This window comes from Scardinius erythrophthalmus, assembly GCF_964197995.2.
Source record: "Scardinius erythrophthalmus genome assembly, chromosome: 25".
In the NCBI taxonomy this organism is placed as follows: Eukaryota; Metazoa; Chordata; class Actinopteri; order Cypriniformes; family Leuciscidae; genus Scardinius; species Scardinius erythrophthalmus.
Genome location: NC_138245.1, coordinates 4932402 through 4959361, shown reverse-complemented (window position 1 = coordinate 4959361; position 26960 = coordinate 4932402). Strand labels below are relative to the sequence as shown.

The 26960-nt window shown below is 38.5% G+C and overlaps 1 protein-coding gene across 1 annotated transcript; it reads right to left on the bottom strand.

Annotated features, from left to right (window-relative positions):
* Nucleotides 1-383: 383 nt before the first annotated feature.
* mmp19 (matrix metallopeptidase 19) lies at nt 384-26437 on the bottom strand (the record flags this gene model as incomplete). The annotated part of the gene is made up of 9 exons (XM_081357035.1): nt 384-617; nt 16168-16295; nt 20422-20586; nt 20722-20850; nt 20935-21180; nt 22491-22700; nt 25041-25174; nt 25359-25450; nt 26339-26437. 9 exons carry the CDS (start codon nt 26435-26437, stop codon nt 384-386), a joined length of 1437 nt encoding a protein of 478 aa, XP_081213161.1.
* Nucleotides 26438-26960: the final 523 nt, after the last annotated feature.

Genomic DNA, 26960 nt, shown 5'->3' with positions numbered 1-26960 from the left:
CTCGTTTTAGCCTAGACGTCAGGACTGTGTTTGGACGGCTATTAGACGTCTTTTAAACGCATGTATGTTTGAAATGAAACCATTTAGGCCTTATTTTAGACATACAGTACATACAATATAATGTACATGAAGCATAATGTAGATGCTTAAATTAATTCAACTCTCTTGTATTCTCAATGTAACTGTAGCTTTAACAGACTTCATGCTGACCAAAAGAACTTCAGTATTCAGTATCTTGTGTCTTCATCAAAGAAATTAAAGCATCAGACAGAAATGATAGTTAAAGCTATACTATCTAACTTTTTTTGATAATAAATAACAAAATGTCATTAACACTTTAGCTTTGAACGTTCAGTGAGTTTAAAGGCACACGACGGGGCAGATTAGCTGCATCTCATCCAGCGAACACGCTTGCTGAGTGGATATCCAGAATCAGCAGAGAGTTGTTCATTCACGCGCCAGTACCTGTCGTCCTTGAAGAAATACATCTTCCCGTTGGTCCATGTGAAAGCTGCATCGGGATTTGATGGGATGCCAGTAAACAGACGGGAAATGGGTTTGGGATAAATGCTGAGGTCATTATAAACCATCTCATCCCACTGCCAATAGCCTGAGCCCTGAAAAAAATTTTGGGAAATCAAATTTTGACATACAGTATAAGAAGTCATTGTACTGTGAAACATACTGTAAGCTTTAGAATTCAAAACTTTACAAATGAATACATATATAATAAAATATAATACTGTATAATATTATATAATATATGCACATCGAGAGCGCGTATCGACTGCAATTGGAAACCTAAAATGATAAATGGGACACCCTACTTGGACTTAAAGGGATGGTTCACCCAAAAATAGAAAAATGACCCCATGATTTACTCACCCTCAAGTCATCCTAGGTGTATAGACATTCTTCTTTCAGACGAGTTATATTAAAAAATGTCCTGGCTCTTCCAAGCTTTATAATGGCAGTGATCGGCTGTATATGTTTTGAAGTCCATCAAAGTGCATCTATCCATGATAAAAGTAAATCCACATGGCTCTAGGGGTTAATAAAAATATTCTGAAGTGAAGTGATGCGTTTGTGTTAGAAAAATGTCCATATTTAAAACTTTATCGAGTAAAATAACTAGCTTCCGGCAGACGATTTTTCTTACACAAACACATCGCTTCACTTCAGATGGCCTTTATTAACCCCCATGAGCCGTGTGGATTTACTTTTATCATGGATGGATGCTTTTTTTATGGACTTCAAAACAGAAACAACCATTCACTGTCATTATAATTGACATTGACATTACATTTTTTTAATATAACTCCGATTGTGTTTGTCTAAAAAGAATAATGTCATTTACACCTAGAATGACTTGAGGGTGAGTAAATCATGGGCTAAATTTCAGTTTTGGGTGAACTATCCTTTTAACGGACACGTGCATGCAGAGGCCATTGTAAGTCCACAAGAACGCAAGTGCACATGAAGTGTGTCATTTGGGACAGGGCCCAACTATAAAGTCTTTGATAATACTAGCTATATACTAGCCTGGGTTTCCCCATACTGCCTTGCTCGCAGCGCGATTTTATTCACGCTGCTAGGCAGTCTGGACACCATGAACCAAATTTTCCCCTGAAAAAGGGAACCAATCACAGAACGGGGAGGGAGCAGCAAGACGATGACGACACCGAAGCAGTTTGTTTATATCTATGGATCCAACATGGCATCAGACTCGACGTTATCTTCTACCCTCATGTTTATCTTGCACAAACGGTAATATTCGCTAAACGCCATCGTGTACAAATAAATCTTTGACCCATCGTCTTTTTCCTCGTCGAATTTCTGTCACTCTACATACGTCATCTGGTATAATTGAAGCGATTGGCTATGAGCTATGTACAGGCGCATTTGATAGACATTCATAGCGCCCAATAAACGGCTCTGGGCATTCGTAAACCACGCCTCAAATATGAGAAAATGAACACGTGGTTCCCAGACCAAGTCTCAAATGAGACTTGGTCTGACGTTAGCCAGGCTAGCTATATACGGTATACAGTAGTTCATCTTGGCTGACCACTGGTGATCAGATCACCCAAAACGCATCTTAATACCAGATGGAAACAGTGCTTCTTGTTCAATTTTTGGGATATTGTATATGATTTGCGGGTGTCAGGGAGCTGCTATTAATATGCGGGACGGGAGACTCCCGGAAGTTCTGGGAATGTCTGCTTAACTGCCATGAGCAATATAGGGAAGGATATAGGCTTTTAAATTGAAAAAGAGGTCTCATTGTTTACGCTTGTCAAAGAACGGCAGTAAGAACAGTATGACAGCGATATCTATGGACTTTTAAGGTTATCAGCTAGCCAAGTTTTATTGTTGCTCCTTTATTCAATATAAAAATTTCTAAATGTTAGTGAGAAGAAGAAAAATATAAAACTTTTAGATATCAATCTGCATATGCGATGGACATCGGTTATGGTCATCTTTGCTTGCTCCTTTAAAAGTATCTTGAGTGTAACAGCTCTATATTTAAAGCTGCAGTCCGTAGTTTTTCCTCTTTGTCGCCATCTCTGTTCGAAATCTGCAATTGCAGTTATTCACGGAATTATCAACTTTACGTGGGTTGTGCCTCGGCACGGCACAGCGCAGATGAATCCAATGTTTTGAGGAGAATGTGTGGCTGTCTGTCACTGCGCTGGTGTGGATCCTGGCATTCAGAATCTCAGATTCAACTTTTTGGAAGTATGACCAACATAAGAATTTTCACCGGAAAATGTTCTGAACAAGTAAGTCTCATCCACTTTTGTTCTGACCAACTAAGGGGAAAAAAGCATTGCAGTAAATCGCGCTGATTAAATCTGTCATGTCAAACCGTGCAAATTATACTTTGTTCTCAAATTGTTAATGTTAACAACATCAGCATTGCGTGACTACATTTAATGCCCTTCCGATATTTAGGGGCCAAGCCCCGAAGGGGCTAAGGCACCTATTGTATCTGTTAGTTTTCTTATTATTAGGGGCCAAGCCCCGAAGGGGATAGCCCCTATTGTATCTGTTAGTTTTATTATTATTAGGGGCCAAGCCCCGAAGGGGATAGCCCCTATTGTATCTGTTAGTTTTCTTATTATTAGGGGCCAAGCCCCGAAGGGGATAGCCCCTATTGTATCTGTTAGTTTTCTTATTATTATTAGGGGCCAAGCCCCGAAGGGGATAGCCCCTATTGTATCTGTTAGTTTTCTTATTATTATTATTATTATTATTATTATTCTTCTTCTTCCGCCAATGGAAGTCTATGGCAGCCCTATGAACCGTACATAGGAAAATGATGAAATTTGGCACAGTTGTAGAGATGGCCATGAATAGTAATTGGACCAAATTTGGTGTCTCTAGGGTCAACTCTATAGCGCCACCACCAGTTCAAAAATTCAACTTTGAAATGTTTATAACTTTTGAACCATTTGATCTAGAAAAATAAAACTTAGTACACATGATTCCTCTCATCATGCTGATCAAAACCAATATAGTCCATTAAGACTCCGCCCATTACAGTAGTAGCCATTTTGAAAAGTAAAGTATTCAGTTTTTTCGCTACTCCTCCTTCAAAATTTCTCCAATTTTGTCCAAACTTTGCTCAAATAATCTTTGGACTGAGCCGCACAGAAATGACTGAACAGATTTTTTTTATTCATCTTTGTTCAAAAGTTATGGTGTCACAAACTTGACAAGGTCCACCCAAAATTGGCTAAGAGGCTGTATCTCGGCCAAAGTTTGATCAATCGAAACAAAAATTGGTACACTTCATCAGAAGCTTGGTCTGAGGTTCCATGCCAAAGTTGGGAACAGCGCCACCTACGGGTCATGAGATATGAAAAATTGCTATTTTGGCCAATAACTTTTGGACAGTTTGTCAGAAAATCATAAATGTGGTATCTATGGATTCCTTGCATCATGCCAAATCCATGCATACCAATTTTGCCAGGATGGGATCTACCACGTGTCCGCCATTTTGAATTTTGTCATAATTTGCAATAACTTTTAAACTATTTGACATATCTTCACAAAAATTAGCATTGATCATCGACACAATGTCCTGAAGGTACATGAGAAGATTGAACACAGCGCCACCTAGTGTTCCATAGATATAAGGTCTTTTGCAAAAACGCTTATAACTTTTGAAAACATTGTTCAAATTTTGATTTTTTTACGGCATTATGTTCCTTGGCTTATGCCGATTCCGTTGATATCTCATTTGTCATTTACCAACAATGTGACTATCCGCCATATTGGAACAAATGAAAAACAGTTTTTTCGCTACTCCTCCTTCAAATCTTGCTCAATTTTGTCCAAAATTTGATCAGATGATCTTCGGACTAAGCCGCACAGAAATGACTGAACAGATTTCTGATATTCGCTACCGTTCCCGAGATATTCATCTTCAAAGTTGACCTAGCCTGTGTTTTTTGCCTTATGCAAGTTAACTTAGCATAATAATTGGTTAGCATGCTAACCAGATGCCATTCTTTCTAATGTGGCTCTTCAGCTATCAGGATAACCATAAGCTACATTAGCATTAAGCTAGCTTAGCATGCTAATCTCGTTAACATGATTTTGTGTGCTTATTCTTACACTGAAGCCTGTGCTCTGAAGCTTTGTAAAACAAGTCCTCTGGGTGGCGCAATCTGTTCAACCATGCGTCATGAATCCCGAACCATTCTGGTCGTGGGTTCGAGACCAGTGTGGGCCAACTATAAAATTGTCATTTGAACTCCTATATCATCTGGGTAAAAGCTGTACTAATGTTTCTAACACTGGGATTTTTTATACATTCTGTGTTTGTTCTCATCAGAACTTTTGTTAATTTTGATTTCATCCTATATGTACCTCTGAACCCATCTGTTCTTCATGTACATTCTATTTCTGCTGTTTTTGCTCTTCTGGCTCCGCATTGCGCTACAGCCCTACTGTGCTACAGCGGCTTGGCCCCTGTATTGCTGCTTGCAGCTATATTAGCAATTGTTATTGTCAGAATAACAATTCTTCTTCCGCAAATGGGAGTCTATGGCAGCCCTATGAACCGTACATAGGAAAATTATGAAATTTGGCACACTTGTAGTGATGGCCATGAATAGTAAATGTAGCAATTTTTGAGTCTCTAGGACCAACTCTATAGCGCCACCAGCAGTTCAAAAATTCAACATTGAAATGGTTATAACTTTTGAACCCTTTGATCCACAGAAAAGGGACACAGTACACCTGATTGCTCTAATCATGTTGATCACAAACAATATCATACATTAAGACTCCGCCCATTACAGTAGTAGCCATTTTGAAAAGTACAGTATTGCGTTTTTTTGCTACTCCTCCTTCAAAATTGGTCTGATTTTGTCCAAATATATGCTCAAATGATCTTCGGACCGAGCCGCATAAAAGTACTGTCCCTGATTTTTTTTATTCATCTTTGTTCTAAAGTTATGATGTTGCAAACATAACAAGGTCGACCCAAAATTGGTTCAGAAGCTATAGCTCGGCCAAACTTTGATCAATCGAAACGAAAATTGGTACGCTTCATCGAAAGCTTGATCTGAGGGTCCATGCAAAAGTTGGGAACAGCGCCACCTATGGGTCATGAGATATGGAAAATGCATATTTTGGCCAATAACTTGTGAACGAATTGTCAGAAAATTATAAACTTGGTGTCTATCGATTCCTTGGATCATGTCGAATCCGTGGATATCGATTTTGCTATGATGGGATGTACCACGTGTCCGCCATTTTGAATTTTGACATAATTTGCAATATCTTTTAAACTATTTGAGATTTCTTCACCAAATTTGGTATGGATCTTCATTAGCATGGCCCTAAGGTACATGAGAAGTTTGATCACAGCGCCACCTAGTGTTCCAGAGATATCATTGTTTTTTAAAAAAACGCTTATAACTTGCTAATCTGGTTAACTTGCTTTTGTGTGCTCATTCTTACACTGAACCCTCTCCTCTGCAGTTTGTGATTGTACATCCTCTGAGTGGCACAATCTGCTAAACCATGTATCTAGAATCCTGAACCGTTCTGGTTGTGGGTTCGAGTCCCATGTGGGATGTGTATAAAGTTGTCATTTAAATTCCTTTCGGCTCTGCACTGCTGTTGGTGCTTAAATGCTCGCTGTGCTTCATTTATATTTAATTTCTGCTGTTTTTGTTCTTGCGGCTCTGCACTGCTGTTGGTGCTTAAATGCTTGCTGTGCTGCTGTACTTGATGTACATTTACATGTATATTCAATTTCTGCTCTTTTTGTTCTTCTGGCTCCGCACTGCTGTTGGTGCTTAAATGCTTGCTGTGCTGCTGTAATTGATGTGCTTACAGTACTTGCTGTGCTTGATGTACATTAAATTTCTGATGTTTTGCTCTTCTGGCTCCTCATTGCGCTACAGCGGCTTTTCCTTGCTGTGCCTTGCAGGGCTTGGCCCCGTATTGCTGCTTGCAGCTATATTAGCAATTGTTATTGTCAAAATAACAATTCTTCTTCTTCCGCAAATGGGAGTCTATGGCAGCCCTATGAACCGTACATAGGAAAATGATGAAATTTGGCACACTTGTATTGATGACCATGAATAGTAAATGTAGCAATTTTTGTGTCTCTAGGACCAACTCTATAGCGCCACCACCAGTTCAAAAATTCAACATTGAAATGGTTATAACTTTTGAACCGTTTGATCCACAGAAATGAGACATAGTACACCTGATTGCTCTCATCATGCTGATCACAACCAATACCTTACATTAAGACTCCGCCCATTACAGTAGTGGCCATTTAGAAAAGTACAGAATTCAGTTTTTTCGCTACTCCTCCTTCAAATTTTGTCCAATTTTGTCCAAACATGTGCTCAAATGATCTTCGGACTGAGTCGCACAGAAATGACTGAACCGATTTTTTTTATTCATCTTTGTTCAAAAGTTATGGTGTTGCAAACTTAACGAGGTTGACCCAAAATTGGCTAAGAGGCTGTATCTCGGCAAAAGTTTGATCAATCGAAACGAAAATTGGTACAATTCATTGGAAGGATGTTCTGAGGGTCCATGCCAAAGTTGGGAACAGCGCCACCTACGGGTCATGAGATATGAAAAATTGCTACTTTGGTCAATAACTTTTGAACAGTTTGTCAGAAAATCATAAATGTGGTATCTATGGATTCCTTGCATCATGCCAAATCAGTGGATGCCAATTTTGTCAAGATCGGATGAACCACGTGGCCGCCATTTTGAATTTTGTCATAATTTGCAATAACTTTTAAACTATTTGACATATCTTCACAAAATTTAGTATGGATGATTGACACAATTCCCTGAAGGTACATGAGAAGACTGAACACAGCGCCACCTAGTGTTCCAGAGATATAAGGTCTTTTGCAAAAACGCTTATAACTTTTGAAAAAATTGTTCAAATTTTGAGTTCTTTGCTTCATTATTTTCCTTGGATTATGCCGATTCCGTCGATATCTCATTTGTCATTTTCCAACAATGTGACTATCCGCCATATTGGGACAAATGAAAAACAGTTTTTTTCGCTACTCCTCCTTCAAATTTTGTCCAATTTTGTCCAAACATGTGCTCAAATGATCTTCGGACTGATCCGCATAGAAATGACTGAACAGAATTTTTTGCTATACTGGAAAAAAAAAGTTATGATGTGGCAAACTTAACATGGTCGACTCAAAATTGGTTCAGAAGCTATAGCTCTGCCAAACTTTGATCAATCAAAACGAAAATTGGTACACTTCATCGGAAGCATGATCTGAGGTTCCATGCCAAAGTTGGGAACAGCGCCACCTACGGGTCATGAGATCTGGAAAATGGCTATTTTGGCCAATAACTTTTGAACAGTTTGAACAGAAATTTTATCAAATGATCTTTGGACTGAGCCGCACAGAAATTACTGAACAGATTTTTGATATTCGCTACCATTCCCGAGATATTCGTCTGCAAAGTTGAGCTAGCCTGTGTTTGTTGCCTTGCTAACCAATTCACGTCCTCTGAGTGGCGGAAGTTGCTAAACCACATGTCATGAATCTCGAATCATTCCGGTCGTGGGTTCGAGTCCTGTGTGGAACAACATTAAAACTTTGTATAAAGTTGTCATTTCAATTCCTTCCGGCTTTGCACTGCTTTTGGTGCTTAAATGCTTGCTGCGCTGCTGTGCTTGATGTACATTTACATGTATATTCAATTTCTGCTCTTTTTGTTCTTCTGGCTCCGCACTGCTGTTGGTGCTTAAATATATGCTGCGCTGCAGTGCTTACAGTACTTGCTGTGCTTCATGTACATGATGTGCTGGCTGTGCTTGCTGTGCGCCATACTTGTTCTGCTTGCGGTGCGTTTAAGGGCTTGGCCCCTGTATTGCTGCTTGCAGCTATATTTATTATTATTATTATTATTATTCTTCTTCTTCTTCCGCCAATGGAAGTCTATGGCAGCCCTATGAACCGTACATAGGAAAATGATGAAATTTGGCACACTTGTAGTGATGGTAATGAAAAGTAATTGTAGCAATTTTTGAGTCTCTAGGACCAACTCTATAGCGCCACCAGCAGTTCAAAAATTCAACATTGAAATGGTTATAACTTTTGAACCCTTTGATCTAGAAAAATGAAACTTAGTACACCTGATTCATCTCATCATGCTGATCAGAACCAATATCTTACATCAAGACTCCGCCCATTACAGTAGTGGCCATTTTGAAAAGTACAGTATGAAGTTTTTTTGCTACTCCCCCTTCAAAATTGGTCTAATTTTGTCCAAACATATGCTCAAATGATCTTCGGACTGAGCCGCATAAAAGTACTGTCCCCGATTTTTTGCTATACTGGAAAAAAAAAGTTATGATGTCGCAAACTTAATGAGGTCGACCCAAAATTGGTTCAGAAGCTATAGTTCGGCCAAACTTTGATCAATCGAAACGAAAATTGGTACACTTCATCGGAAGCATGATCTGAGGTTCCATGCCAAAGTTGGGAACAGCGCCACCTATGGGTCATGAGATATGGAAAATGCATATTTTGGCCAATAACTTGTGAACGGTTTGTCAGAAAATTATAAACTTGGTGTCTATCGATTCCTTGGATCATAACGAATCCGTGGATATCGATTTTGCCATGATGGGAAGTACCACGTGTCCGCCATTTTAAATTTTGTCATAATTTGCAATATCTTTTAAACTATTTGAAATTTCTTCACCAAATTTGGTATGGATCGTCATTAGCATGGCCCGAAGGTACCTGAGAAGTTTGATCACAGCGCCACCTAGTGTTCCATAGATATCATTGTTTTTTGAAAAAACGCTTATAACTTTTGCTAACATTACTTGAAATTTGATTTATTTATGTCAATATATTCCTTGGCTTATGCCGATTTCAACGATATCTCATATGTTATTTTTCAACAATGTGACTGGCCGCCATATTGGAGCGAATGTAAAACAGTTTTTTCGCTACTCCTCCTTCAAAATTGGTCTAATTTTGTCCAAAGATGTACTCAAATGATCTTCAGACTGAGCCACATAAAAGTACTGTCCCCGTTTTTTTTGCTATACTGAAAAAAAAAAGTTATGATGTCGCAAACTTAATGAGGTCGACCCATAATTGGTTCAGAGGCGGTAACTTGTGAACAGTTTGTCACAAAATCATAAAATTGGTGTCTATTGATTTCTTGCATCATGTCGAATCTGAGGATATCTATTTTGCCAGGATTGGATGTACCACATCATAAGCTACATTAGCATTAAGTTAGCTTAGCATGCTAATCTGGTTAACTTGCTTTTGTGTGCTCATTCTTACACTGAAGCCTCTCCTCTGCAGTCTGTGATTGTACATCCTCTGAGTGGCGCAATGTGCTAAACCATGTGTCATGAATCCTTAACCAATATGGTTATGGGTTCGAGTCCTGTGTAGGGCAACTTAAAAATTTTGTATAAAGTTGTCATTTCAATTCCTTCTGGCTCTGCACTGCTGTTGGTGCTTAAATGCTTCCTGCACTGCTGTGCTTGGTGTACATTTACATGTATATTCAATTTCTGCTCTTTTTGTTCTTCTGGCTCCGCACTGCTGTTGTTGCTTAAATGCTTGCTGCGCTGCTGTGCTTACAGTACTTGTAGATTGCTGTATTTTGTCTGCTTGCTGTGCCTTGCAGGGCTTGGCCCCGTATTGCTGCTTGCAGCTATATTTATTATTATTATTATTATTCTTCTTCTTCCGCCAATGGAAGTCTATGGCAGCCCTATGAACCGTACATAGGAAAATGATGAAATTTGGCACAGTTGTAGAGATGGCCATGAATAGTAATTGGACCAAATTTGGTGTCTCTAGGGTCAACTCTATAGCGCCACCACCAGTTCAAAAATTCAACTTTGAAATGTTTATAACTTTTGAACCATTTGATCTAGAAAAATAAAACTTAGTACACATGATTCCTCTCATCATGCTGATCAAAACCAATATAGTCCATTAAGACTCCGCCCATTACAGTAGTAGCCATTTTGAAAAGTAAAGTATTCAGTTTTTTCGCTACTCCTCCTTCAAAATTTCTCCAATTTTGTCCAAACTTTGCTCAAATAATCTTTGGACTGAGCCGCACAGAAATGACTGAACAGATTTTTTTTATTCATCTTTGTTCAAAAGTTATGGTGTCACAAACTTGACAAGGTCCACCCAAAATTGGCTAAGAGGCTGTATCTCGGCCAAAGTTTGATCAATCGAAACAAAAATTGGTACACTTCATCAGAAGCTTGGTCTGAGGTTCCATGCCAAAGTTGGGAACAGCGCCACCTACGGGTCATGAGATATGAAAAATTGCTATTTTGGCCAATAACTTTTGGACAGTTTGTCAGAAAATCATAAATGTGGTATCTATGGATTCCTTGCATCATGCCAAATCCATGCATACCAATTTTGCCAGGATGGGATCTACCACGTGTCCGCCATTTTGAATTTTGTCATAATTTGCAATAACTTTTAAACTATTTGACATATCTTCACAAAAATTAGCATTGATCATCGACACAATGTCCTGAAGGTACATGAGAAGATTGAACACAGCGCCACCTAGTGTTCCATAGATATAAGGTCTTTTGCAAAAACGCTTATAACTTTTGAAAACATTGTTCAAATTTTGATTTTTTTACGGCATTATGTTCCTTGGCTTATGCCGATTCCGTTGATATCTCATTTGTCATTTACCAACAATGTGACTATCCGCCATATTGGAACAAATGAAAAACAGTTTTTTCGCTACTCCTCCTTCAAATCTTGCTCAATTTTGTCCAAAATTTGATCAGATGATCTTCGGACTAAGCCGCACAGAAATGACTGAACAGATTTCTGATATTCGCTACCGTTCCCGAGATATTCATCTTCAAAGTTGACCTAGCCTGTGTTTTTTGCCTTATGCAAGTTAACTTAGCATAATAATTGGTTAGCATGCTAACCAGATGCCATTCTTTCTAATGTGGCTCTTCAGCTATCAGGATAACCATAAGCTACATTAGCATTAAGCTAGCTTAGCATGCTAATCTCGTTAACATGATTTTGTGTGCTTATTCTTACACTGAAGCCTGTGCTCTGAAGCTTTGTAAAACAAGTCCTCTGGGTGGCGCAATCTGTTCAACCATGCGTCATGAATCCCGAACCATTCTGGTCGTGGGTTCGAGACCAGTGTGGGCCAACTATAAAATTGTCATTTGAACTCCTATATCATCTGGGTAAAAGCTGTACTAATGTTTCTAACACTGGGATTTTTTATACATTCTGTGTTTGTTCTCATCAGAACTTTTGTTAATTTTGATTTCATCCTATATGTACCTCTGAACCCATCTGTTCTTCATGTACATTCTATTTCTGCTGTTTTTGCTCTTCTGGCTCCGCATTGCGCTACAGCCCTACTGTGCTACAGCGGCTTGGCCCCTGTATTGCTGCTTGCAGCTATATTTATTATTATTATTATTATTATTCTTCTTCTTCCGCCAATGGAAGTCTATGGCAGCCCTATGAACCGTACATAGGAAAATGATGAAATTTGGCACAGTTGTAGAGATGGCCATGAATAGTAATTGGACCAAATTTGGTGTCTCTAGGGTCAACTCTATAGCGCCACCACCAGTTCAAAAATTCAACTTTGAAATGTTTATAACTTTTGAACCATTTGATCTAGAAAAATAAAACTTAGTACACATGATTCCTCTCATCATGCTGATCAAAACCAATATAGTCCATTAAGACTCCGCCCATTACAGTAGTAGCCATTTTGAAAAGTAAAGTATTCAGTTTTTTCGCTACTCCTCCTTCAAAATTTCTCCAATTTTGTCCAAACTTTGCTCAAATAATCTTTGGACTGAGCCGCACAGAAATGACTGAACAGATTTTTTTTATTCATCTTTGTTCAAAAGTTATGGTGTCACAAACTTGACAAGGTCCACCCAAAATTGGCTAAGAGGCTGTATCTCGGCCAAAGTTTGATCAATCGAAACAAAAATTGGTACACTTCATCAGAAGCTTGGTCTGAGGTTCCATGCCAAAGTTGGGAACAGCGCCACCTACGGGTCATGAGATATGAAAAATTGCTATTTTGGCCAATAACTTTTGGACAGTTTGTCAGAAAATCATAAATGTGGTATCTATGGATTCCTTGCATCATGCCAAATCCATGCATACCAATTTTGCCAGGATGGGATCTACCACGTGTCCGCCATTTTGAATTTTGTCATAATTTGCAATAACTTTTAAACTATTTGACATATCTTCACAAAAATTAGCATTGATCATCGACACAATGTCCTGAAGGTACATGAGAAGATTGAACACAGCGCCACCTAGTGTTCCATAGATATAAGGTCTTTTGCAAAAACGCTTATAACTTTTGAAAACATTGTTCAAATTTTGATTTTTTTACGGCATTATGTTCCTTGGCTTATGCCGATTCCGTTGATATCTCATTTGTCATTTACCAACAATGTGACTATCCGCCATATTGGAACAAATGAAAAACAGTTTTTTCGCTACTCCTCCTTCAAATCTTGCTCAATTTTGTCCAAAATTTGATCAGATGATCTTCGGACTAAGCCGCACAGAAATGACTGAACAGATTTCTGATATTCGCTACCGTTCCCGAGATATTCATCTTCAAAGTTGACCTAGCCTGTGTTTTTTGCCTTATGCAAGTTAACTTAGCATAATAATTGGTTAGCATGCTAACCAGATGCCATTCTTTCTAATGTGGCTCTTCAGCTATCAGGATAACCATAAGCTACATTAGCATTAAGCTAGCTTAGCATGCTAATCTCGTTAACATGATTTTGTGTGCTTATTCTTACACTGAAGCCTGTGCTCTGAAGCTTTGTAAAACAAGTCCTCTGGGTGGCGCAATCTGTTCAACCATGCGTCATGAATCCCGAACCATTCTGGTCGTGGGTTCGAGACCAGTGTGGGCCAACTATAAAATTGTCATTTGAACTCCTATATCATCTGGGTAAAAGCTGTACTAATGTTTCTAACACTGGGATTTTTTATACATTCTGTGTTTGTTCTCATCAGAACTTTTGTTAATTTTGATTTCATCCTATATGTACCTCTGAACCCATCTGTTCTTCATGTACATTCTATTTCTGCTGTTTTTGCTCTTCTGGCTCCGCATTGCGCTACAGCCCTACTGTGCTACAGCGGCTTGGCCCCTGTATTGCTGCTTGCAGCTATATTTATTATTATTATTATTCTTCTTCTTCTTCTTCCGCCAATGGAAGTCTATGGCAGCCCTATGAACCGTACATAGGAAAATGATGAAATTTGGCACACTTGTAGTGATGGTAATGAAAAGTAATTGTAGCAATTTTTGAGTCTCTAGGACCAACTCTATAGCGCCACCAGCAGTTCAAAAATTCAACATTGAAATGGTTATAACTTTTGAACCCTTTGATCTAGAAAAATGAAACTTAGTACACCTGATTCATCTCATCATGCTGATCAGAACCAATATCTTACATCAAGACTCCGCCCATTACAGTAGTGGCCATTTTGAAAAGTACAGTATGAAGTTTTTTTGCTACTCCCCCTTCAAAATTGGTCTAATTTTGTCCAAACATATGCTCAAATGATCTTCGGACTGAGCCGCATAAAAGTACTGTCCCCGATTTTTTTGCTATACTGGAAAAAAAAAGTTATGATGTCGCAAACTTAATGAGGTCGACCCAAAATTGGTTCAGAAGCTATAGTTCGGCCAAACTTTGATCAATCGAAACGAAAATTGGTACACTTCATCGGAAGCATGATCTGAGGTTCCATGCCAAAGTTGGGAACAGCGCCACCTACGGGTCATGAGATATGGAAAATGCATATTTTGGCCAATAACTTGTGAACGGTTTGTCAGAAAATTATAAACTTGGTGTCTATCGATTCCTTGGATCATAACGAATCCGTGGATATCGATTTTGCCATGATGGGAAGTACCACGTGTCCGCCATTTTAAATTTTGTCATAATTTGCAATATCTTTTAAACTATTTGAAATTTCTTCACCAAATTTGGTATGGATCGTCATTAGCATGGCCCGAAGGTACCTGAGAAGTTTGATCACAGCGCCACCTAGTGTTCCATAGATATCATTGTTTTTTGAAAAAACGCTTATAACTTTTGCTAACATTACTTGAAATTTGATTTATTTATGTCAATATATTCCTTGGCTTATGCCGATTTCAACGATATCTCATATGTTATTTTTCAACAATGTGACTGGCCGCCATATTGGAGCGAATGTAAAACAGTTTTTTCGCTACTCCTCCTTCAAAATTGGTCTAATTTTGTCCAAAGATGTACTCAAATGATCTTCAGACTGAGCCACATAAAAGTACTGTCCCCGTTTTTTTTGCTATACTGAAAAAAAAAAGTTATGATGTCGCAAACTTAATGAGGTCGACCCATAATTGGTTCAGAGGCGGTAACTTGTGAACAGTTTGTCACAAAATCATAAAATTGGTGTCTATTGATTTCTTGCATCATGTCGAATCTGAGGATATCTATTTTGCCAGGATTGGATGTACCACATCATAAGCTACATTAGCATTAAGTTAGCTTAGCATGCTAATCTGGTTAACTTGCTTTTGTGTGCTCATTCTTACACTGAAGCCTCTCCTCTGCAGTCTGTGATTATACATCCTCTGAGTGGCGCAATGTGCTAAACCATGTGTCATGAATCCTTAACCAATATGGTTATGGGTTCGAGTCCTGTGTAGGGCAACTTAAAAATTTTGTATAAAGTTGTCATTTCAATTCCTTCTGGCTCTGCACTGCTGTTGGTGCTTAAATGCTTCCTGCACTGCTGTGCTTGGTGTACATTTACATGTATATTCAATTTCTGCTCTTTTTGTTCTTCTGGCTCCGCACTGCTGTTGTTGCTTAAATGCTTGCTGCGCTGCTGTGCTTACAGTACTTGTAGATTGCTGTATTTTGTCTGCTTGCTGTGCCTTGCAGGGCTTGGCCCCGTATTGCTGCTTGCAGCTATATTTATTCTTGTTTTCGCATGGGACCGGTTGCAGTCTGTTTTTTTCTGTAGCCACTCCGAAGTCCGAACTCTTTTGCATTTTACAAAAGACAATGCCGGGTGAATCTCCAGTTGTCACTGGTGATTGTCATTTAAACCTTTCTGGATCCGCCAACAAATTGATAAGTTTATATCAAGTGCAGTGAGAAAAGGCTATAAATCTCCACCTCCAACATCCTCACACGCAATATAGCCTAATAGCCTTTTTTAACCCAAAAAAGTTACGGACTGCAGCTTTAATGAAGCACATTTAAAAGACCTGAACCGGAAGCGATGCAAGCAACCTGTTTTACAGAATACGGAAGTTTGTTGCACATAACCCATAACCCAAACCATTTGCTAAGAAATATTGGTGAAGGAGTAAATGATTTGAGACAGCATAAGTTCAGTTCATGCAAGGTGATGATTTGAATCAGGTGTGTGAATAAGACAAGACAAAATGGTGTCCTCATGAATGGAGCTGAGCTAAACAGAAAACATCTATCAACAAAAAGAGTTTGTTTATATAGATAGAGCTTTTTGAGGACTTATGAATTCATCATTATTTATTTTCTGTTAAGCAAAGGTTGTGTATAATAATGTTAAAATCTCACTATACCTTAAAGAAGAAAATTTTCTTGTTCTTCTCATAGTACAATGCAGCGTTGATGTTGGCAGGGATTCTTTTTAGTGGTTTGGGGTATCGATAGTCAAGGCGGTAATTTGTGAACCTCCAGACTTTTTCACCTGAGAAAGAGAGGTGGTTAGAAGAAAATACTTCAGTTAAGTATTGACATAAATTATCCAATGAACATGTGTGTATGAAAGCTGCAGTTGTGCATCAGATCAGGCAAGATGTTTTAAAGGAATATTCAGTTCCCTTTCGAGAACGTTTACTTCGTATTGCGTAGCTATACACAGTGGGAAAACTTTTTTTCTCAAGAATATTGAAGCCTTTAATTTAAAATGCAGTGCTGCTGCATAGCCAGCACAATGCAGAGCTGTCTAGCATGCTGATTGGCTGGGCTGCGGGAACTGCGGGAACCTATGGCGAAGCGGTGAGGAAGCGCGATCCTATCAGGATGCGTCCCGCGTCGTGCGCGCCAAAGCGTGCCACAATGGGCGTGGCTGCTGACTATATAAGCTGCCCATTTCGCCATAGGAATCAGATTTAATCTCCTTCAGCGATCGACACGTCTTCGCTGACTTCTCCTTGAAGACTTCGCCATCAACGAGCCCCAGCAGCGGAACGAGCAACTCTGCTTTGCAGTGCAGCGGACGGCGGCCTTCCTGCTTACAGCAACTCGGCGCCGATTTTCTGATTCGCCGTTTCTCTGCAGCTATCCGGCGAACGCATATCCTTTTACGAGCTATCTCAAGTGCTCGCTGCAGCAGCACTTTAAAGAGCAAATTTCCTACGTGATGTTGTTTCAAATGTCACGCGCCGACTGCGTGGCATGCAGGGCCCCATTGCATGCCTCAGACGGCCACGACGAGTGCACTTCATGCCTGGGCTGTGGACACACTGAAGCTGCACTCACGCAAGGTGGCTGCTCTCTCTGCGAGAGTTTGCCACTTTCCTCTCTGCACTCGCGGCTAGATCTCTTTATGCCGGAGAGCAACACCGTCCCTCGCGGTGAAAAACTCTGCACACTGATCTTGCCCTGCCCGCCACGAAGACCACTACCCAGGCTATAGGTAGAAGCATAGCCAGCTTAGTTGTGTTAGAGCACCATCTCTGGCTCAACCTGACTGAGATCAAGGATGCAGACAGGGCTGCCATCTTGGACTCCCCGATCTCGAGCGCTGGTCTCTTCGACTCTGCAGTGAAGGGATTCTCTGAGCGTTTCACAGAGGGTCAGAAGTCATCGCAGGCCATGCGACATTTCCTGCCAAAGCACTCCAGTTCGGCGTCATGTCGCCCAAAGAAAGCGTCGACCCCACAGCCAGCTAAAACAACGCCGCCAATGTCAGCCCTGCCCAGTGGCTGAGACCAACCGGCGCCCACAGCCTGCTAAGCACTTCCCGTTCCCGGATCATCAGGGCCCCCGACCCAAGATTGTGTTGGACCCTGAGCCTCGGAAGCCCTCCTAGTCTACAGACAGGAGGGAAAAGGAAGAGGTTAAGTGCCGCTGCGGCCGGACTTGCTGAATTTAATTATTGTACCAAAAATCTCCAAACGCAAGACCATAGAATATAATCTGGGTTTTGATGGATGCACTGTTGTTTCTCGGCTACAACACTATCAAATACTGAAGAACGCAACATCTAGCAAACTGAGAAAGATGAACTGAAACAGGACTATATATACAAGAGATAACGAGCAACTAAACAAGACGCAGGTGAACATAATCAGAAATAATGTACACTAGTAGAAACAGTGGCTGCATCCGAAATCACGTAAGTTATTACTTCACGACCGCTAAACAAATATGTACTATATAGTATGAATGTGAGTAGTATGAATGTAATCTGGACGTACTATATTCACCATGTTGTCATTATCATGTAATATGGCCTCATGGGATAGTAAAGTGTCCATCTTATCCACACTTCAGAATGCACTCTTTTATTAGTACTGTGAAATCGGACATACTTCATTTGTCACATCCTTTTTTTTTGCCAAGTATATAGTAGGGAAGTATGTGATTTTGGATGCAGCCAGGAACAAAACACAGGATAAGAAAATGGAAACAATGTAAACAAAATGTAAACTAAGATTCTATGATACATCAAAATACTAATCCTTAGACACAACAGAAACAGAACACAAAAACACAGAGCACACACAAACAGGTACTGTACATACTTTTAGTATTTAGCTCCTAAACTCTAAAATAGCCTTGCTAGCAGTGTTTGGGGAGCAGACATTTCTGTTAGTTTAACTCTAAAGACCTAACTTTTTAACCAAGCATACACATAACTCATTCCCTTAATCCCCTTACACAAATCCTGGATTATTGTGCAAATTATTGCACTGCTTTAGAGCAGCAGAATAATAAAAGTGGAGTCAATCTGATCCAGTCTGTACCCAGGACAGATGTTTTCTTTATGACCAGCTCTGACCACAACACAGTCCTCTTCAACTTCAGCACAAACCCCAACAAACTGACTTCTGCTGGTCAAACTACATACTGCTTTTATCTATAGTATTTCTCATTTAAAGCCAGATACCATCCATTTTAATTATACCATAGCTTGAAATCAACTACCACATTATGATAGTCAATCCCCTGATCTCCATTGAGCTAGGCTTCTCCCGAGGTTGTTATTTTTCTCCACTACTACTCCGTAAAAAAATACTTTTTGAAGTTCATAAAGTTTTTTTTTTTGTTAAAAATTCAAAATCAGTCAATACATCATCAATCCTTTTTCCAAAACATGTTTTTGTCTTACCCTGATTCACTATAGTAAGCCTATTATAAATGTTTATATTTTAGACCTAGCAGGATGGTTTTCAAGGAAAATTGCGTACTTGCGTCACTCGTCCGTGTGTCTCATCATATCCATAAATAGAGAAAAGTTGCTCTGGCTACTTTGATGCGTGTTTGGTGTGGAAGTGGCAGAGGTTGGTTGTCACAACAAGCAAGAAAGGTTGACATGGAGCTGCTAAATCTCCAACCTCAGAGGAATCACCCGTTAAAAAAAAAAACGCAGATAGGTATCACAATTATGTTCTGTTAATTTTCATGGACTTTTAGTTTGGTTCTCTTCAGTCACCTGTTTTCTTTGTTCTAGTTTCCCGCCAACAATCAGTTTCCACGGACACTCATTAATCATCACAGCTGTTTGTCATTATGTTTATCACCATTGTGTATTTAAGTTCCTTACTTCCTTTCCCTCATTATCTGGTATTGTTTGTGCATAGCACACTGTTTCGTGTTTGCTCTTTCTATGAATTACCTGCATTTGAGTTCTTTAATAAACCTTGTTTTATTTGATACTTTTTCGTCTTCATCGGACTAGACGTGACAAGAGGAGAGAGTCTGCTTGCAAAAAGAGAACGCAACAGAGCTCGTAATAAAACGAGAATCAACACTGGCTTCGCTTTAGGTGATGGAGAGAACTGAGGGATTATTTGAAATGTTGTAAAATGGCGTTTTTATTACTCAACAGGAAAGGGATGTATTTTATTGAACAAATAAATTGTCATATATAGCTCTCTAACAGAGTTGATTGTAAAGCATTATCTAGATTTCATTATGGTTGTTGTAGCGCTGTGCTGGAATTTATTTTCAAGGAAGAACTGTTTCTATTAATGGGTAAAGTTATATCTCTTAAGCTTACTAGTTAATGTTTTATGAACAGTAGGATAAAAATATTCATCCGCAAAGTCACATAGAGCCAAAGCAAAAACCAGAAAAACCAAAACAATGTTCTTCTGCAAAATGCATGCGGTTTTCTTTTTAACCTCTAGAGAGCCAAAAGTTACAAAACAAAAATTATTGGAGTACGTTTTACAATAAAATACTATTTTAGATTTTGCACTTCAAAATTTAATGTTTAATTCAATGTATCACTTGCCATTTCTTTGTTATTGTTTGCAAAATTTACTAGCAATTTCTGAGGGAAAATTGTTTCTATACCAATTTTTTTTTTCAGTGTATGACCTGATAGAGTTTTGGTTCCTTGCCATTGTTGCCTTTAGTTACTATAAAGCACTACTGTATATAAATAAAATCAAGTTGACAAGGTGGGATTACAGCTGCCATATTAGGAATTCCCCATTTCTCCCATTGGACCGTGGACTTTTGTGAGTAAAAAGCTCCTCCTGTATTACAATCATTATTAAGGCTCCAATACAATTCCAACAATTTTCAATAAAACATTCTAAAAAGCATATAAAACACCACTTTAATGTAGAATGATCTACCTTTAAAGAAGTATGTCTTGTTGGTTCTTGGGGAATATACAGCTGCATTCAGGTTTCCTGGCAGCCCCTTCCATAGCAGACTTATTTTGACTGGAGAGTTATGGCCCATATCTGTTACCGTCCACACATAATCCCCACTAAACGCATACGTCTTGTGCCAGGGACCTAAGACAAATAATTACTGGTTTAAAACATTTTCTATAACATATTTCATTCTATAATTAGTTTTTGAACTACTGCATTTGATAAACTTGAATGAACTGAGGTCATGTGTACTGTTATACGGCACGGTTTTCTCACCCAGCATTATAGCATCAAGTTTAGCATTGCATGGATCCGGCACATCCCTCCTGGGGAATGGGGCCATGGTAGTGGGATATGTTTTGTCATAGATATCATCAGCAGTAGTTGTACTGGAGATCTTTTTACCTGAATTCATGAGAGTAATTAGCAAAGACAGTTATATCCATTGGCAAACATTCATTTATTTAAAAATTCACTTGATTATCTCACCATATATGGCTTGGATTCCTCTGATATCATCAATGTGCAGTCTAAAATTAGCTTGGTAACCAGTGTAGTGCGCTGCCATAAGAGCACCACTGTACTGAGAATGACCCAAGCCAAGAGCATGGCCGATCTCATGAGCCGCAACAATGCGCAGATTAGAACCATAATACTTCCCTTCAGTCCAGAATTCATCTTCATCAAAGTGAACTATTCCTGATGGAGGGGCTTCAGCATGGGCAAGAACATGGCCTAACAAAAGATTATTACGTAACACTTTAGAATAATGGTATGTAATTTTTTTCAAAAAAAATTTATGCATTTGACAGACACTTTTATGCAAAGCGACTTACATTGCATTTCAAGGTATACATTTTTTACATTCTTATCAGGGGCCGGTTTCACAAAGATAGACTTTGACTATGGCTTAGATATAGTAGATAGTCAGACTTCAGATAGACATCTAAATCAGACCGTTGCACAAAGCACTTAAGACTCTGACTATCTTAAGTGGGACTACACTGCAATGCATTCTGGGTAAAATAAGACACTTTTCAAAACAAATAACAGGGTGGAGCACATTCAATCGCTCAGTACAGTTTACCCCAGCGGGAAATATGTGTTTGTTGGAGGAGTATAACAGTTACAAGGACATTTTACTTGGGAAATTTAGCGGAGAATTCAGTAACAAGAAGAAATGTTTAATTTGGAAAAAGATTTCTACGACAGTTAACAGCGTTAATCCGACCGTTGAGCGGAGCGTTAAAGACGTACAGAAAAGATGAAAACATGGTATAAGATGCCAAAAAATTAATATATTTAAGAGGAAATATCCAAAAACGGGAACAGGACCCCAAGAGAAACTTAAAGACACCACTGAAATGGTGATGAACATATATGGTGGACAGTCGCCTATTTTCGGCTGCTGGTTGCCAAGGTAACAGAGTCTTAGACCTAAGTTAGCCTGGGGGTAAGATGTCTAATTTTTTTGGTCTAAATTAAGTCAGTCTTTATTTTTGTGAAACAGTCTAACTTGCATTATAGTAGTCTATGAGCAAATTTTAGACTTGTCTAACAATGTAGACCGGTCTAAAATAGCTTTGTGAAACCGGCCCCAGTTCTTGCTTTCCCTGGGAATCGAACACATGACCTTGACGTTGTATGCGCCAACGCTCTACTGGTTTAGCTACAGGTCAGGAAGGCTTAATACAGGACAAATGAGTTCTACATTAACACTTCAGCTACTATTAACTAATATTGAATAAAATTTTATTTAAATAAAAATAAAATAAAAATAAATGATTTCATTACAGCTAAATCCATAAAATGACCCCATGATGGGTTTGAAAGCTTCTATATATGAAGCGCCTGACAGAAGCCTTTAAGATTCTCTTCGTGACCAGATGGTGTCTAACATTAGATCTTATTGAATTGTAAAACGCCATGACAGGAGTAAAATATATAAAACACTATTTAATTGTATCATGTTCCATTATGTTTTGTAATATATCATTTTTAATATTATATTAAATAATACGATTCATTTTGTGAGATTTACTTACCAGGACCATCAAAAGGCGAAGGACAGCCATCTCTCTTGTGAAATGAGATTCTAATATCAGCAAGCCCAGAGTTGACCTCTTTAAAGCTGAGTGGGGTGACCTCACTCCAGTAGTTAAAGGCTGAGCGTATGGCTGTCTGTGTTGCGCTTTTCCCCATATCTGGTGTGTGGCTGTAAATCCGATATGTTAAGTCTTTCTTTTGCCAAAATCCTACGAAATAAGAAAGACAAACCAAAAACCCAAACAGCTGTTTTCTCCATGTAAAGGGCAAAGTTGATTACTTTGGTTATGCTTATACCATTCAATTCTATCCTTTACTGCATCAATTGTAAATTACCAGATTAAATTGTTTATTATTGTTTTTCACATTTAAGCTTCAGCAATAACCAGCGAGGTTCATTCTCGTGTTACGCAGCACGTTTGAGCTTCTGCAAGAACCAATGAGGTTTGTTTGGTTGAGCTGGTTCATGTTCGCTGATCAATGTAATGTGAATAAAAGTCTAAATTAAGTCTAATAATAACTGGCCCACATTGCATCCAGAATTAAATTTAAAGGTCCCGTTGCATGCGATTCCATGTTTCAAACTTTAGTTAGTGTGTAATGTTGCTGTTAGAGCATAAATAATATCTGTAAAATTATAAAGCTCAAAGTTCAATGCCAAGCGAGATATTTTATTTAACAGAAGTTGACTACAAAAAACGGCTCGATTGGACTACACCCCTCTACATCCTGCATTAGTGACATCACCAGAACCGTTTCTTGACTAACCTCCGCCCACAGGAATGCTCCCTCAACTCTACTGGCTACTTGCGCACTTCTTATAACTTAGCCTACTGTGTTTACTCAGCTCTTACGGTGATTTTCTGAAGTAAAACTGACGCTTCATCTTTTGTGTGATGTACAATAAACTTTATTAAACTCATCAGTACATGTTTGATCATCATTCAGACAGCAGACTTGTAGGCTATTAATAAATAATGGATACATAGCCTACAAGCAGATGACAAATACGTTTTAATAACCGTAATTAAACTACTAAACCAAACCTGTTTCATCTCTATACAGCAATCTGACTCTGTAGGCATTATTGTCCGACTCGAAATGAACGCCGTTACTGAGAGTTTCTGATATTATCATCATTCCGTGAGATGAATTTTTCCTGACAGACTGAGCACGAGCTCATGAAGCTCCGCCCCCTGTGTCGTCCAGCAGCAGCTTATTTGCATTTAAAGGGGACACACTGAAACGGCTCGTTTTTCTGAGCCCCAAAAAATGTCAATTTAAACATGCTGTAAAAAATGATCTGTTGGGTATTTTGAGCTCAAACTTCACATACACACTCTGGGGACATCAGAGACTTATTTTACATCTTGTGAAAAGGGGCATAGAACGGGACCTTTAAGGTGTTGACGCTGGCTTTCAGGACTGTCACTGGAACAGCACAACTCATTCTTCCAACTGTATAATCTGTTGTTACTGGTGAGTATAACGTGTAAGTCATGTGTTATGAATCATCGTACTCTTCAAAGTTATAAACACAAATAGGCAAGTATAATAATAATGTGAAATATTGTTTAGTATCATTATTCATGATACAAGATGATACAACATATTATAAGGCATTGTGCATGCATCTCAGTGCATTAAAGGGTTAGTTCACCCAAAAATTAAAATTCTGTCAGTAATTACTCACCCTCATGTTGTTCCAACCCCGTAAGACTTTCGTTCATCTTCGGAACACAAATGAAGATATTTTTGATGAAATCTGAGAGCTGATCACTCCTCCACAGGCTTATGGACACTATAACTTGCTGGCCCAGAAAATGTATTAAAGACATTGTTAATATAGTCCAAGTGACTCCAGTGGCTCAATCTTAAGTTTATAAAGCGACGAGAATACTTTTTGTGCGCAAAAACAAACAAAAATAACGACTTTATTCCACTTTTCATTTCCTTCTCTCCGGACCTCGAGTCTTTTTACGTAGTGTTTAAGCGCAGCGCGTCTGTGTTTCACGTCACCACATAGGCTCACTATTGGGCGACTCTGGTCATGTGTGATACGTGGTGACGTAGAACACAGACGCGCTACGCTTAAACACTACGTAAAAAAAACTCGAGGCCCAGAGAGAAGGAAATGAAAAGTGGAATAAAGTCGTTATTTTTGTTTGTTTTTGCGCACAAAAAGTATTCTCATCGCTTGATAAACTTAAGATTGAGCCACTGAAGTCACTTGGACTATATTAACAATGTCTTTAATACATTTTCTGGGCCAGCAAGTTATAGTGTCCATAAGCCTGCATGAGGAGTGATCCAGCTCTCAGATTTCATCAAAAATATCTTAATTTGTGTTCCGAAGATGAACGAAAGTTTTACGGGGTTGGAACAACATGAGGGTGAGTGATTACTGACAGAATTTTCATTTTTGGGTGAACTAACCCTTTAAGATGACTCTTTCTTATGAATAGAAAGGGTTCATAGAAAATGTTACTGATTTAGTAATAAAAGAGGTTGACTGTATGATTAAACAATCTGGAAGTATAGGCACCCACCACCAAATCGCCTGTATTTGAAAGACTTTTGGTTGAAGGGGTCCTCAACACCACAGCGCGGCTGCCTCATTTTAAGAAGAGTAGCTCTGTCGAGACTTCCAGTGACTGACAGCCCTGACACCCTCTGAAAGAGACTTTCACAAAGACGACACAACACAACAGAGATTACAAAGTGAGTGTGCTCCACAAGAATTTTTATAAAATTAGGATGAAGTTGGTAGTAAACAGTACTGAAATCAAGCATTTGAACATGCATATTTTATATATATATATATATATATATATATATATATATATATATGACAACATTGATTTTACCTAACAGCCACTTTCATATCCCACTCACTGGAATCTTTCTGAGCTTCCGGGTTCAGTGGAGTATCTAGATATCCAAACCGCCTCAGGTATATCTATGAAATGTGAAAATATATGCAGTCTAACAAAAAACTACCCCATTAATCATTAATGAACGTTATAAATGTTAAAATATTAAAGATGTATTGTCAAAACCAGCAAACTGTGGCTAATCATTTTAAGTCAGAAGTTCTGCTTCAAATCTTTTTGTTTATTTAGAATTTTTCTCCAAGCTAAACTTCTAATATTATCATATTTTTGTGACAGCGGTTAACACAAGTGATGGACACAACGAAACCACACTTAAATACATTCAAAAGCAATTTGCACATGTAATTACAAAAAAAGTTAATTAATAATTACAATTTCAGCCAAAAGAATAGTTTGAGATGTTTTGTTGTTGTTGTTTCAATCTACAAGAAGTAATCTACAGTACAATCTAGAATAATATTAATAAAAAATCTAGTTTAAAAACCATGTGCTAAAAACATGAATATGTCTATAAAAAAATAAAAGATAGAAATTACATTTTAATAGTATTAATAGATAGAATTCATGTAATCCTGAAACTTGACCCAAATAATGCTTCTGAAGAGTTTGGCCAAAAATATATTACGCCTGTTTTTTTTTTAAGTCTGTATGATTTTAGCGTTGTCTGGCTGTTTGATTCATGTAAAAGTATAACTCTTTACTTATTTAACGATACTTTAAAAGTATTTCAAAAATAAGCTACATTTATAACGCAGCATTCATCCAACGCAAATGCTTTCTTTTTTTAAATCCTTATTTAGACCTGTGTATTTATCAATGTAACGACATATTTGAAATTCTTGTTGTTGTTGTTGTTGTTTAAATAAGAGTTAACAATAGGATGGTATTTTACGATATTTAAATGTGTTGCTTAAGGACCTAAAAAACATGCATTTAAATCACGTATTTGTTACCTGTGCCTCCGTGAACTCTCGTTTTCTGCTCGTCTCAGTAGATGACCATACACGTAGAACAGCAGTCAGAAATATTGTATATTGCAACCAGTGTGCCATAATCCCAGTCTGCAAAGAGCTCCAGTGGTGTCGAAAGATGAAGTAATGTGTGGAGCTGAATGGAGTTGAATGGAGTTGAGTCAAGCGCGCGCAGTGGCGTCCTCACCGTCCTGTGGTTTACTGTAAATCGAGCGCAGAGCGAGTGAAGAAGAGATGATGCACTTTCTCCCGCTCCAACTAACCAACACACACCAACATTCATGTGAAACTTAGTTTTAAAAAATCTTGGAATCGTTGCCACAAATTTGCAAAGAATTCCTTATTTGTGTTGGTATTCAGTTATAATTTTTTTACATAATTTCAGCTACTGACAACATGTTAGCCTAATGTTTACATGGTACAATCAACCCTGTTGAAACAGAACACAGAACTTACTGAAATGTATCATGTCTTTTACATCACTGAAAAGTTAGGCTATATATAAATTCATAAAAATTCCCTTATATGCATTTGTATTCTAATCAGTTGTTAATTTTAACCTTTAATAACAATAATACTGTACTGTGTATATTCTGTTTTGGTT